The sequence below is a fragment of the Anguilla anguilla genome, chromosome 14, assembly GCF_013347855.1.
Source record: "Anguilla anguilla isolate fAngAng1 chromosome 14, fAngAng1.pri, whole genome shotgun sequence".
NCBI classification, from domain to species: domain Eukaryota; kingdom Metazoa; phylum Chordata; class Actinopteri; order Anguilliformes; family Anguillidae; genus Anguilla; species Anguilla anguilla.
Window position 1 is genome coordinate 41,216,544 of NC_049214.1, and position 14,174 is coordinate 41,230,717.

Here is a 14,174-nt window from a genome sequence, read left to right on the forward strand (position 1 = left end):
GGGTGATAGTTAAGGCGTAAAAATGTGGCCAAAGCTGTGTGAGGGTTGCAGGATGATTGCATTTCTGGAAAGCGTTTTCCAGGGCGAGTTCGTCTACCACTGTTGCCGACTGGTTGAGCACCTCGAGAGAAAGATTTTTGACCTCGAGTGCCAGCTTGCTGGATGCCGCAGTTCGCAATTAGTAGAGTTCCAGGGACTGAGTAGCTTGTGCTTTAAGGAACTGGTGTGCACACCACAGCTGGGAAGGGGGGACAATCCAGAGCAGGCAGGGAGAGATGGCTGGGTGAGAGTAAGGTGCAAGCACAGAAAAGGGCATGCACACAACACAGGGGCAACATCTCCAGAGGATGTGGTGTCCAACCGATTTCAGCCCTTGCAGGAATTGGATCTGGCCCTTGACCCTGTGAGTGGGAGGGCTGATGAGCCACTGGGCACCCAGATGGCCACATCCTCCCAGAAAAGGGAGTTGGTGATAGTGGGGGACTCAATTATTAGAGGGGTAGACAGAATAGTCTGTTAGCACAAAATGGAATCTCGTACGGGTTTTCCCTGCCTGGTGCCCAGGTTAGGAGATCTCTGCCTGGAGCGTACAGACAAGCTCCTGGCTAGAACGGGGAGGGATCTAGTGGTCATGGTTCATATAGGAACCAATGACATAAGTAAGGATAGGTTTGAGTTTCTGTAGGACAAGTTTGTGGAGCTAGGAGAAAATATTAAGAACAAAACCTCCACAATAGTTTTTCTGGAATACTACCAGTACTGTAGGACGGAGTGTAGCACAGTGGGTAAGGAACTGGGCTTGTAACCGAAAGGTCGTAGGTTCGAATCCCGGGTAAGGACACTGCCGTTGTACCCTTGAGCAAAGGTACTTTACCTGCATTGCTTCAGTATATATCCAGCTGTATAAATGGATACAATGTAAAATGCTATGTAAAAAAAAAAAGTTGTGCAAGTCGCTCTGGATAAGAGTGTCTGCTAAATGCCTCTAATGTAATGTAATGTAAGTACCACATGCAAGCAGAGGGAAGAAAAGTTTTAGTTGGAGGTTTAACCCATGGCTACAAACTTGGTGTAGGAAAGAGAGGTACAAGTTTATGGAGTATTAGGACTTCTTTTGGGACAGGCTGCACCTGAACCTGAGGGATACTGCTGCAGTGGGTCAGTATATACTTAGGGCAATCCAGGATTATTTAAACTCAGGACTTGGGAAGCAGGGAGGGGAGAGAGTGAAAATGTTAGGGAGGAGCAGACTGCCCAGATGGAAGCTGTCAAGGCTACTTATATTATTATGAACACCAATGAAATCTTTTTAAAGCAAAATTTTATTAAGGGTGGCTTGGAACTGCAGGAGTTGAGGGAATAGGAGAGGATGTGTAGAAGTAACCTGAAATGTCTTTGTTTAAATGCTATAAGTATAAAAAATACAATTTTGGAACTTGAGGCTGCTGTGAATAGTGGGGGGTATGACATAATTACAGAGACATGGCTTGGGGAGGATTATGGGGATACATTACATTACATTACATTTATTTGGCAGACGCTTTTATCCAAAGCGACGTACAAAAAGTGCATTTTCATGGTCATAGACAACTGCTAAACACAGGTTCAGTAAGGTACAATACTTATTTTGTACAGCTATTTCTAGCCAAGAACACAGTTTAGTTCACACAGTGAACACTATTCAGACCTAACCTCTGCAAAGCCAACTAGGCAGAAGAATAAGCTACAGTATTAGGACAAATACAAATTACCAAAAAGTGCTGGGATGGGGCAACATGTAACAAGTGTCATGAAAAAAAGGGGGGGGGGGAGGGGAGATTTGGAGTGAAATATACAGCGTGGTGGTGGTTAGTCTAGGTATAGTCTGAAGAGATGAGTCTTCAGGCCACGGCGGAAGATGGGTAGTGAGGGGGAGGTTCGGAGAGGGACGGGGAGTTCGTTCCACCATTGGGGAACTAGGGTGGAGAAGCTCTGTGATCCCTTTGGGCGGGTGGGAGGGGTTACAAGGCGCCCTGCTGCCGCAGAGCAGAGGGGTCGAGCAAGCACGTAGAATCGAGTCATTTCCTGCAAGTAGATGGGGGCTGTCTTGTTAGCAGCAGTGTAGGCAAGGGTCAGAGCTTTGAACCGGATCCTGGCAGGGACCGGTAGCCAGTGGAGTGATCACAGCAGAGGAGTGACGTGGGAGAATTTGGGAAGGTTGTAGATGAGTCGGGCAGCGGCATTCTGAATCATCTGTAGTGGCTGTATGGCACAAGCTGGCAGGCTTGCAAGGAGAGAGTTGCAGTAATCAAGGCGAGAGGTCACTGTAGCCTGGACGAGCAGCTGGGTGGAGTGCATCGTCAGGTATGGTCAAATCCTTGTGATGTTGTACAGAAGGAATCTGCAGGACCGTGATGTTGCCTTGATGTGCTCCTTGAGGTCCAGTTGGTCATCCAGGACCACCCCCAAGCTCTTGGCAGAGTGAGAGGCAGTCACTGTGTTGCCATCAACCGTGATTGAGAGCTCACAAAGTAAAGAGGTCTTGCACGGGAAGAAGAGCAGCTCAGTTTTGTCGAGGTTGAGCTTCAGATGGTGGCTGGCCATCCAGATGGATATGTCAGCCAGGCAGGAAGATATCTTATCATTGACCTGTGTGGCCGATGGGGGGAAAGAAAAGAAGAGTTGTGTGTCATCTGCATAACAATGATAGGAGAAGCCATGTGAATTAATAACTGAACCAAGAGATCTGGTATATAAGAAGAACAGCAGAGGACCCAGTACAGATCCCTGCGGCACTCCCGTAACAAGGGGATGAGAAGCAGAGGCAGACCCCTTCCAGGTGACCTGGTAGGACCTATCTGCAAGATAGGAAGTGAACCAAGACAGGGCAGTCCCAGCGATGCTCATCCCAGCCAAGGTGGAGAGGAGTATTTTATGGTTGACCGTGTCGAAAGCTGCAGACAGGTCAAGAAGGATCAGGACAGAGGCAAGTGCCTCCGTCACAGCTAGGAGCGCAGTCTCTGTTGAGTGCCCGGATCGGAAGCCAGACTGGTGAGGGTCTAGCAGGTTATTATCGGAATCCTCCATATGATGCATATAAGACAAAGGGGTACAAACTCATAAGAAAGGATAGATTCAGTAGAGAGGTGGGGGTGTAGCTCTCCATGTAAATTTAATGTGCAGTAAGTTGACCAGCTCATGCCTAGTGAGGGTATTTGTATTTAGCTCATAGGAGAACATGACCTTACTGTAGGCATGTGTTGCAGGCCACCAGCTTCATACAGCACAGTAGTGTTAAATTTATTACCCTCCTATTAATTGAGAATTGATGACAGGACAAGGAAAATGTCAGGAAGAATCTTTAGATGTTATAAATGACATTTTTTGGCACAGTATATCAGTCAGCCTACAGCAGGGTAATCAACTTTGGATCTGGTGCTATGTAATTATCCTGACAAAATTTGTCACATAGGGGTAATCGATTTGGATTAGTGATTATTCTGCAGTTAGTTTTGATGCACAAGCATCACGGTTAATCGAACGTGCGCTTTCGACCACAATTTCCAACTCTGTTTACTGATGTCTTTCCCATTGATCTAAATTCAGATGTCACTTTAGTCGCTGGTCATATTGAAACACTAGCCAGTTGAGCAGTGTTTGTGACTGAAGCCCCTGCCATCCATGCCCCAGTAATGAACCCTCTTTCAAAATCACTTGATCTTTTCCTCTTGCCATCTTGATCCATAAATGAGGTCAGCTGGGCCTGCTCAGCATTTTTATACATGCCACAGAGCATGATAGGATGTTAATTGCTTAATTGATCATGCAGCACACCTGTATTAAAGCATCTGCATTTATTATGTTTCTCCACTCATTTAATGGTAAATGGACTGCATTTATATAGCGCTTTTATCCAAAGCGCTTTACAATTGATGCCTCTCATTCGCCAGAGCAGTTAGGGGTTAGGGGTTAGGTGTCTTGCTCAAGGACACTTCAACATGCCCAGGGCGGGGTTTGAACCGGCAACCCTCCGACTGCCAGACAAGCGGTCTTACCTCCTGAGCTATGTCATTTATTCAGGTTTGTCCTTTAATCTACTGTAACTCCCTGCTTGCTGGCCTCCCAGCATCATCTATCAGACCCCTGCAACTCATCCAGAACGCAGCAGCGCGTCTGGTCTTCAACCTCCCCAGACATTCCCACGTTACCCCCCTGCTCACCACCCTCCACTGGCTCCCCGTGATGGCTCGCATCAAATTTAAAACATTAGTGCTTGCCTTCAAAGCAGCCAGGGGGTCAGCCCCTCCCTATCTACGTCAACTCATCAGACCCTACACCCCAGCTAGACCTCTCCGTTCTGCTGCCACATGTCGCCTGGTCCCTGCCCCGGCTCGCACCAGCACCCGGTCACGCCTCCTGTCTGTTCTAGCCCCACGGTGGTGGAATGACCTTCCTGTGCAAGTCAGAACAGCAGAGACCCTGGCCGTCTTCAAACATAGACTGAAGACTCACCTCTTCAAGCTACATCTCACCTCATCACCCCCCACTACCCTCTAACATCCATTAAACCTCAACTGAGTAACCACGCGTCATGTTATTTTCATGTAACTTGGTTCATCTACAACTAGGTGGGTGGGGGGTGGGAATTTATATATATTTAAAAAAAAAAAAAAAAAAAAAAAAAAAGGGGGTACAATTCACACTTTTTGCAAAGTTATACCTATTGTAGCTCTCTTGCAGGAATGTTGTAAAGCGCTTGTCTCTGAGTTTTGTAATGCACTTGTTGTAAGTCGCTCTGGATAAGAGCGTCTGCTAAGAATCTATAATGTAATGTAAATGTAATGTAATCACTTCCTCCCAAACTCTCATTGTCATGGTTCTTGAAGTTCAGTGGAAACAGAAAACAGAACACATTACATGAACTACTGAGGTTCCAGTTAGTTCCACGTACAGATTTTTCCTGAACTGTTTTGTGAAATGGAAAAGGGGCTATATAGACGATATGCCTACTCCTCCTTGGCTCAGGGCCAATGTACCATTGTATCTGGAGTTGGTCTGGCCTTATATAGAAATCTAGGCTTCTTGTAAGTATTTGGGAAGGCAGGTATTGCAAATTGGCTTGTACTTGTGTCTTCCAGCTGACACCCTGGCATCATCAGAGGATGAAGACGACGACGAGTCTTCCTCTGAGGAGAATAAGCTCTCGGGCGGCCAAAAGATAGTGCGTAAGTGTCTTCTACACATTTGGTCCCTCTCTCACGGGGGGTGTGGGGGGGGGGGGGGTGGTCCTGTCCTCTCGGAACAGTTTGAGGTGGTCTTGGCTCCCAGGGTCATTGTCAGGGTTTCCAGTCCCTTGGTGAGCAGTGGGGCAGCAGGGGGATTCTTTGTGATGCCAGTTGGATGCGGCCCCTGTGTGTCATTCTTAGTGGAGAGATGCAGCTGCCAAGATGGGCGATCCCTATCCCTGGTGGCCCTAAGGAGGGTGGGGGCATTTATCTCACTGTTTACCCCATTAGTTGTACAGTGTTGTGAACACGAATATACAGACACTGCTCTACAGAACCATTTGGGATGGACACCTTGGTACAGGACTCTGCAGACAAGCTCTTCTGTGGTCTTGTTTCAAGGGAGTTGGTTAGCACTGCACCTCTTTTCAGTCTGATTTTGTGCTGCTAGGTGGTCCATTGTAGTGGTACCATCCATTGTACCGCTATCCATGACTTGAACCATCTTCAAAACACAAGGTGCTGGTCCAGATGGCAGGGTTTTATAAAATGCACGCTCTTGTCTTGGAAGGGATTAGTGTTTTGTATTGTAAGAATCACATAGTTTGTAGGGGGGTTGAAGAGCATCTCTCCCCAACTCCCTTCTCTTTCTCTCTTATTTTTATTTTCTCATCTTTTTTATTAATTTTGCTTGCATTCAAATTTTTTTCCCCGTCTTCCTTTCTTTCTGCCTCATCCCTCTCTCTCTCTGTCTCTCTTTCTCCTTCAATCCCTCACTTTCTTCTTCCTCAGCCATGGCTCCTGTATGGCCTCAGCCAGAGAAAATGAAGAAGAAGTTGCACATCGTCCCAACCAGTAAGACAGTGAAGTTCCGATGTCAGGCCAATGGCAACCCTACCCCCACACTCCGGTGGTTCAAGAATGGCAAGGAGTTCAAGAAGGACCAGAGAATTGGGGGTTTCAAGGTAAAAGCACTCCAACCCCTTTTATCACAGACCTTCAGACTCCATCCACCATCACCACAGACCTTAAGATTCTGCTCACCATCATTACATACCTTCAGACTTTGCACACTATCTGCACACCTTCAGAGTTCACCACTATTATCACACACCTTCAGAGTTCACCACTATCACACACCTTCAGACTTTGCACACCATCGACACACCTTCAGAGTTCACTACCATCACTGCCCTCCTTCAGATTTTGTGTCCCATTATCACACACCTTAAAGGGAAACTTGCAGGTTGTCATACCCATTATTTAATATGTGGGGAAATGATGTAGCAATGGGATTTTAAAGTAAAAAATAAAAAATACACTTAGAATCACATCTGTGCTTACTTTTGTAACTTGACCGGCTACGCCAACCTCAAATCCAGGGAAATCGAACATGACATATAGGGGAGTTGGAACAGAGCGAGAGCTATGATCAATGGCAAAGTAAACAATATTAACAAAAAGATGATTCCCAATCCCGACATCCTCTTGCCAATACTTGTGATGGGCCACAGCCATATAATTTCAAGCCTGCAAGGCACCCAAGGGACCGGGAACAGGAAAGGATGTCCAAAAAACAACGGGCAATGCCAATAGAGGAAGTCGTAGTGTGAGGAGAACCTGTTGCAAACTGGACAGATGTCTTGTGAGTGACTCATGAGAGCTACTGTACTATGACAAAGTTTCTGCTGCTTAACATCGTTTGCTAAGTTAATACATATTGGGCAGTACCTAAAATGATCAGTTATCAGGTAGAGGCTTCGTCTGAAAGCTTATGTTTAGCTAGCAACATTCCAGTTAATTAATGATACTGGAGCACTAATACAATAACACAAAATAAAGCATGTTTATTTAAATAAATTATGGGAACTGTGCAGACTACACAGAAGTATAAAATAGCATGAACTGTCTTATATTAGTTACTCTATAGCAAACGGTCCTCATGATAGCTAACAAGCATGCCCACACATTACTGTATTGTTGCAGAATTGCCAGTTGTTTGGTTGTAGCCAGCTAGCTAAGTAATATCACAGACTGGAGGGTAATTGATAGAGTTCTGTACAAATTAATGGTCAGTTAAACTCAGACTGGACAATATTGTCTGGTGGGGACTACATGTGTACAAATAGCCTAATTAGAAAACCACGGTCAGTTAGCCTAGTGTCATGTCTATGTTACCTTAGCTAACATTAGCTAGCTCTTTTACTAGTGAAATGGGATGTTGTTAGCTATACATAAGCTTTTAGACGCAGTCTCTGGTTAGCTCTGTTTTCGATTATTCCGGTTTACTGGATGTGTAGGCACAAGCTAATCGCTTTCTCTAGAACTATAAAGGTCAATAATAAACTCTAATTACGTGGCCTGTGCATGCTGCACAAGTATATGATCAGCCGGTTCGTGAGTACTGCACACAACGCAAATAGAGACTCTCATGCGGCAGTCGACCAGTTCCTTTCTTTCTCTGGACCTTCCTCTTTCCATCGCTTTGGTAGAGGTTAATACTCATCTCAGCTTTCCATAAGAGTAGAACTCTACAGTCTTTCAGAGTGCTTTTGCAGGCTTCTGTTCTTGAGGCTTACAGTGAACCCTCTAAGGTTATGCTGGTGTAGTCTTCTCTTTACTTTCACCTTTGACACATGTACAGTTGAAGTCAAAAGTTTACATTAACCCAGGGTTTACATTGGGGGTGGCGTCCACCCACCTTTGGTAAATAAATAAATAATTTTGACCGGCAGTTTTACAAATAACTATGACAATCCAGTCCATTTTTCGTATGCTCCAGTCCACGTGCTCCCTCTAGCCAGTTACTTGCTCAACCAATCAAAATTCTGAAGAAAAAAAACTCAGAAGGAACAGTCGTTTATATAGACAGGCACAGAAAGAAAAATATCGTTGATTGTCTTGATTGTTTGGAAGCAGATGAGGTAGGTAATTTCATTAACATGTAATTTCATCTATGCAACATTTTAAAGAGAGATGAATAAACAGTCCCCACGAACGCCGGCTATTATTAAGGGCAACTTTGATTGCTTGAGCAAAATCAGGTTGCTGGTCCAGCAGCTAAGCTAGGATTGAATATTTCCCACATACATAACGTTTCAGTGGCGACTGGTGAGCTGAAAATAGGTGGGGCGCAAAACTTTCCTTTAAACTAATCATTGATCTCAACCTGTTTTCATTAGTAATTTTCCTTTATTATCAAGCGTGCCAATGATTGGACTAATTAATGACAAGTAGCCTAACACAGCATCTTCATACCATGTTAGGGGGATTAAATCATCAATTGAATTTATCCGTTGAAAATTAATTTTAATCAGCAAGTAGTCTACACTTAACAAACAAGATACACCAGTCTGTTATCTACCATGTTAGCTTTCAGAATAACCAGCAAAAACAATACCTGCACTTCACAATTCACTCATTGCAGATATTTGCCATGAATACGAGTGCGCAGAAAGAAAGTGCATGTATCCACAAATAATGTTGATTAAACATGTGCACAATTTCGTACTGCAGATGAAAATAAGTGTAGGCTATAAGGCCTAGGCTACTCGCTAAAACTGCCTATTTGGGGAGAGCTGGCTATATATGATAGTAATGCTATTGAGTAGCCTAATTTGTGGATTAATTGCATTGATACTCAAGTAAAATCAGGGGAAGATTCCGCCACTGCTTAGTGATTAAAACTGATTTTTCTAAACCGCATTTATCATTTAATCTCCCTAACACAGTGCGAAGAAGCTGTTTGTCCCTTTCCAATTGCTTAGTCTGATCGTTTTCATGCTTGTTAATCACTGAAAATTAATTAAAACAGTTTGAGATCAATGATTAGTTTAAAGTAATAATCTTGAAGATTTTCATTAAAATAAATGTCTGTTAAGTCACTATCTATCGCCAAATTAGGTAACACAATGTGGTGATTGAGCCTATTATTATATTAATTTATATTATTTTTATTATAATAATTTATGATTAAAGAACTGGGTGTCTGTGGCGACGTTCCCGGGAAAAAATCACAAGCGGCGCATAGTTAGTGACGCGTTTTCCATCACCCATCAGTGGTTGGTCCGCCAGAGAGGGTAGACGGAGCTAACGCAACAAGCTTGCTCTTCAACTCACTTGTGTGTGAGCGGCGTACTGTTTTTTTCCGGTGTCTGCTAGCGTTACGATAACAGAAAAGGGGGGGGGGGGGGGGGGGGTTATGGAACCCTAAAAGGTTTTTGTGAAACATGAGAGGTCATAATATTTGTTGATGTAGATTTTGTATTACATATGATGACAATATAACGTTACTAAATTACATAGCCTAGCTATTTGCACAGCTAATGCTAGCTACCGGACCATGTCAAGAAAGCGAACATTAGTTTAGACAAAGTTGCGTACAGTACCCATCTCCCATATCAGGTAACGTTGCGTTAGCTAGCTAGCTAGCTAATGTAATTAAATCTAATGTCAGCTAACAATTTGAAAAAACGCTAGCTAACGCTAACGACTGGTACCGATCTTGCGAAACGTCTCTCGAATGCAATGCTACCTACCTTGTTGCAACGGTGCAATGTAGCTAACTAAAGGTTCAGATCAATGATTCGCAACGAGACTGGATGCAACTTGCAAAATTCCAAGACGTCTGATTGTAAACGTTCTTGCACTTGGCGATTTGACAAGGTGGGTCTTTTGAAACCCCAGGCAAAGGCTTCAGATGCTCTGCAACTAACCATTTCACACCGCTGCAATTTTCTCTGCAACATTCTAAAACCGTTTCGTCTCGTTGCGAATCGTCTGAACGGGCCTTAACATTAACGTTATTTACATTGCCATCAAGTTCATCAATATATTATAATGATCAGAATAAAGCCGTCCTTACACAGAGCATTAACCCCGGGTATAGGTGGAGCAGAGCCGGTCTGATTTCAGTGTCAAGCCGGAGAAAACTAAATAAAAAAAATACGGCAGTAATTGTTCGCGTTGTTATTATTTTATTACGCTTCCTCATATGTTCCTTCAGCCTTGATGCCCTTTTTTGATGAAATCTCCTTTATTTTTGTTTTATTCTTCTTGTTCTGATTGCTAATTTAACACCCAGTACAGCTTTATTCTCGAACAGTTTAGCTAGCAAAACCAGAAACACCAGGGGTAACAACAAGGCAGGGTTTCAAAAATATCACAACAATCATTGACAAGAAAATGTTTATTGTGCACGAGATACATAATTGCACGAGCCACAGTGAATCCCGCAGATTCTTCTCTGCACTGTAAAGATGTTCATACCGGGCAAAAGGTGGATAAAGAACGTCTGTGGAAATTGATCATCACTAATTCTACCCCAGGTCTGCTACAGCATTTTAACCCGGCTCGGCAGTGTAAAGACAGCTTAAGTTAGCCTAATGTTAGGCAATGAATGAGTATGTATGTAACGTTACTTTTATAGCAACCATTTTTTATTCAGTAAATAGTAAGTGTTATAGTTGGCGTGGCCCAGGTGCCAACTGACTGATGTAACACACTGGTTGGATCCGGTTGGATCTCTGGGAAGTGAGGTCCAAAAACATACCTGCAATTACTGCTTTTCGCCATTTGTACCGCCAAAGAGAACGAAATGGAAATCTTGTAACGGAGATTGTAACTTTAAAGGAAAGTTTTGCGCCCCACTAATTTTCAGCTCACCAGTCGCCACTGAAAAGGAGGAAGAAAGGGAGGACAAAAGAAGAGGATGACCGATTATTTTTGTGGGTAAAAAAAATTCTCAGCATTAATGACACTCAATAAACTTAAGCTTGTATCAATAGTATACATTCTTTTAAAACATTGTTTTCCTTAATTACAATTATGTGCACAATACATTAAAGATACAGCTATTTTGAGCTGAGACATTCATTGGTTTGTACTTTTTTCACCAACCTCCCACTGGATCTCAGGGTCCACCCACCTCCCAAATCCCAATTTAACCCCTGTATACACCTAGGCTAAATATATTCAAACTCAGTTTTTCACAACTCCACACACTTCATGTTACCATACATTTCTTTTTACATAAATAGCAAAGCACTATTTTTGCCTCTCCTATGTTTGTATCAGGAAATTACACCATATATATCATTTACATCACCGTGTCATTCACATGTCATTTTCAAGCTACAGCTTTTTCCACCAAAGATGTGGCTTAACCCCTTTGCGCAGATGCCAAATCTGGCCAATTCTTGCCCATTTAGGGGGTGCTCTATTTGAGGCTTTATAACTCCAGGTGTGAGCATGACAGAGACTTGGAAAATGACTTAAATGAAGCAAGATATTTTCTACCATTTACAATAGAAACTTTGATTTGTTTATATTCTTAATTTAGGATGAAATAAAGTGCCACAAATGCAATTATCTTGGCAAAAAGAAGAAATGAACCTTTTAGTTTTCTGTGAAATACTGAGATTTCACAGCAAACTGTATATATTGAGCAGGTTAAACTATACATGTCCTGGATCATAAACTTCTTTACCACAAGTGCGCCAAAACTAAGGGTGATATGCAGAACTACTAAACATCTATGAAGCAAAAAGTAAGCAGTGTACCCTGGTGTCCCTTAGTGTCTTCAAGTCTAGCCAAAATATCTAAATTATGCATTGCTGTAAATCACAACTTAATCATGCATTGCACTACAAATCTGTTTTGACTCAAGAAAGTCACTTTTGCATCATTTTCAAGTGGGAATTACTATTTGTCCATCAGTACAGTGGTCTAAAATATTTAGGGGTCCAGAAACATATCCAAAATCTCTCCAAAAATGAATAAAATGCTTTTTGTTTATTATAAAACATGTAAATTTGCCCCTTATGATGGTTTAAGCTGAAACATTGATAACAGATTTTAAAAGAATGCAAAAACATTGTGACACATTGGGGTACACGTACTTAAATGTGTAATCGTTATGTTTTTTATGCATTCGCGACGGCACAGCTGTGGCCGGAGGCATTATGTTTTCGGGTTGTCTGTCTGTCCGTCCTGATTCTCATGAACAAGATATCTCAGGAACGCCTTGAGGGAATTTCTTCAAATTTGGCACAAACGTCCACTTGGACTTAAGGATGAACTGATTAGATTTTGGTGGTCAAAGGTCAAGGTCACTGTGGCCTCACAAAACACATTTTTGGCCAGAACTCAATAATTCATACGCTAATTATGACAAAGTTTCACACAAATGTCTAATAAGATAAAATGATGAAGTGATGACATTTTATATCCAAACAGTCAAAGGTCAACTTCACTGTGACATCATAATGTTCTGCAAAAACACTTTTCTGGCCATTATTCAACACCATAACTCAGGAACAGAAGGGGAGATTGTGAACATACTTGGCATTTATTGGCCAAGCACGTGAACACATACACAACACAAGGAATTTGACTCTGTTTTTTGTTTCTCTCAATGAACTTACACACTCATAGACATACAGCAGAACAAGAACAACAAAGCTGAGGCAAGGGGAAAGATTAACAATGATTAGCAAGCTAGACTGGCTACTGGCTACTCAAAGCATTGCATGTTAGGTGCGTTCCTGCAGTTGCCATTGACCAAGGCACTGGCCTCAGAACTGGGGTTGGTCCCCGGGCGCTGTACTGTGGCTGCCCACTGCTCCTAAGTAACTAGGATGGGTCAAATGCAGAGGACAAATTACCCCATGGAGTTCAATAAAAGTATATCTTATCTTATCTTATACTGGTTGGCGTACAACCGTGTGGCGGTATTTCTAGTTCTGTACCCTACACCATGTAATGTTTTGTTGCATGTGGATGAGACAACATTAAAACTATATTCCACAATCTACCAAGATATTTTGTCGATGTTCCAGCTTCACGTCAAATCCAGTGCATGAAACATAAACACAACAGCTACCAATGAACAGTATGAAATATCCTTATTATAAAATAGCGCTAACCCATTTAAAGACCCTACATTTAAAAAATTACGTATATAACCTAAATATTTTGAGCAATAATACTTGCATATTGAGGATGAAATCTTATCTGTATTCATAGGCATTCTTCACCACCGGAGAATCAATGTGTTTATCAAACTGGGGAAGTAGCTAGTGAAATACACACCTAACAATGCACAGAAAGAGTTGGCCAGTGAGACCAACTTATTTCTGTAGCCTGCAGAGCAGAATATGGTGGTCTGTAGTATCAAAGGCAGCACTTAGGTCAAGTTGGACTCGTTTCCTCTCCTCCACACGACCAGGTGGTTGTGGCCGTGCAGTTCGTTAATAGGTTTTTTTTGTCCCTAATGTGTGAAAGAATACTAAGAGTATGTTATCCATGAATTGAAAACTCTGTTTTCACCCTATCCAATTATTTTTTTATCTTGGTTTCTCTATCTCTGATACTCACCCACATAGCAAGCAACTTGGGGCTGGAGTATTTATCCTCTTTCAATAATTTTCCTCTGCTCTTTTGTAATGTCTCTCACTGATTTTCTCTCTCCCTTCTCCACTCCCTGTCCCTGTTGTGTCTCAGGTTCGAGAGCACATGTGGACCATAATTATGGATTCAGTTGTTCCCTCAGACAAAGGAAATTACACCTGTGTAGTGGAGAATGAACATGGCAGCATCAGCCACACCTACCAGCTGGATGTTGTGGGTCGGTCTTAGCTCCTCTCTACTTCTTTATGGGCACCACATATGAGCTTAATCATTGCTGCTAGCTTGCTGTGAAGTACTATATCATTAAATGTATTCTACATCACTGTGAAGTTTATCCAACCAAAATTATGTTTATTACTGCATTAATATAATATTACTTGATGCTGACTCATTCTTACTCTCTCTGGAAATTCACTGGTGTAACCGCTGTGATCTGAGGTGACGTTTCCTGCCTAATTCTGACCTGGCGAATAAAAGTTCCCCTTAGTGTGACTCCGCCTCTCCCTGTCTGACTATCTGTGTGCTTCGTTGTACTCTTAGTGTAACTCTGCCACTCCGTGT

The 14,174-nt window shown here is 42.6% G+C and overlaps 1 protein-coding gene across 1 annotated transcript in view; it reads left to right on the top strand.

Moving 5' to 3' along the window:
* Positions 1-14,174, top strand: part of fgfr1b (fibroblast growth factor receptor 1b) — an 84,356-nt gene that overhangs the window by 36,760 nt on the left and 33,422 nt on the right. The window contains exons 3-5 of the mRNA XM_035390527.1: positions 5,118-5,204; positions 5,997-6,169; positions 13,707-13,830. Coding sequence (XP_035246418.1) covers positions 5,118-5,204; positions 5,997-6,169; positions 13,707-13,830 — 384 coding nt within the window. The remainder of the gene's footprint in view (positions 1-5,117; positions 5,205-5,996; positions 6,170-13,706; positions 13,831-14,174) is intronic.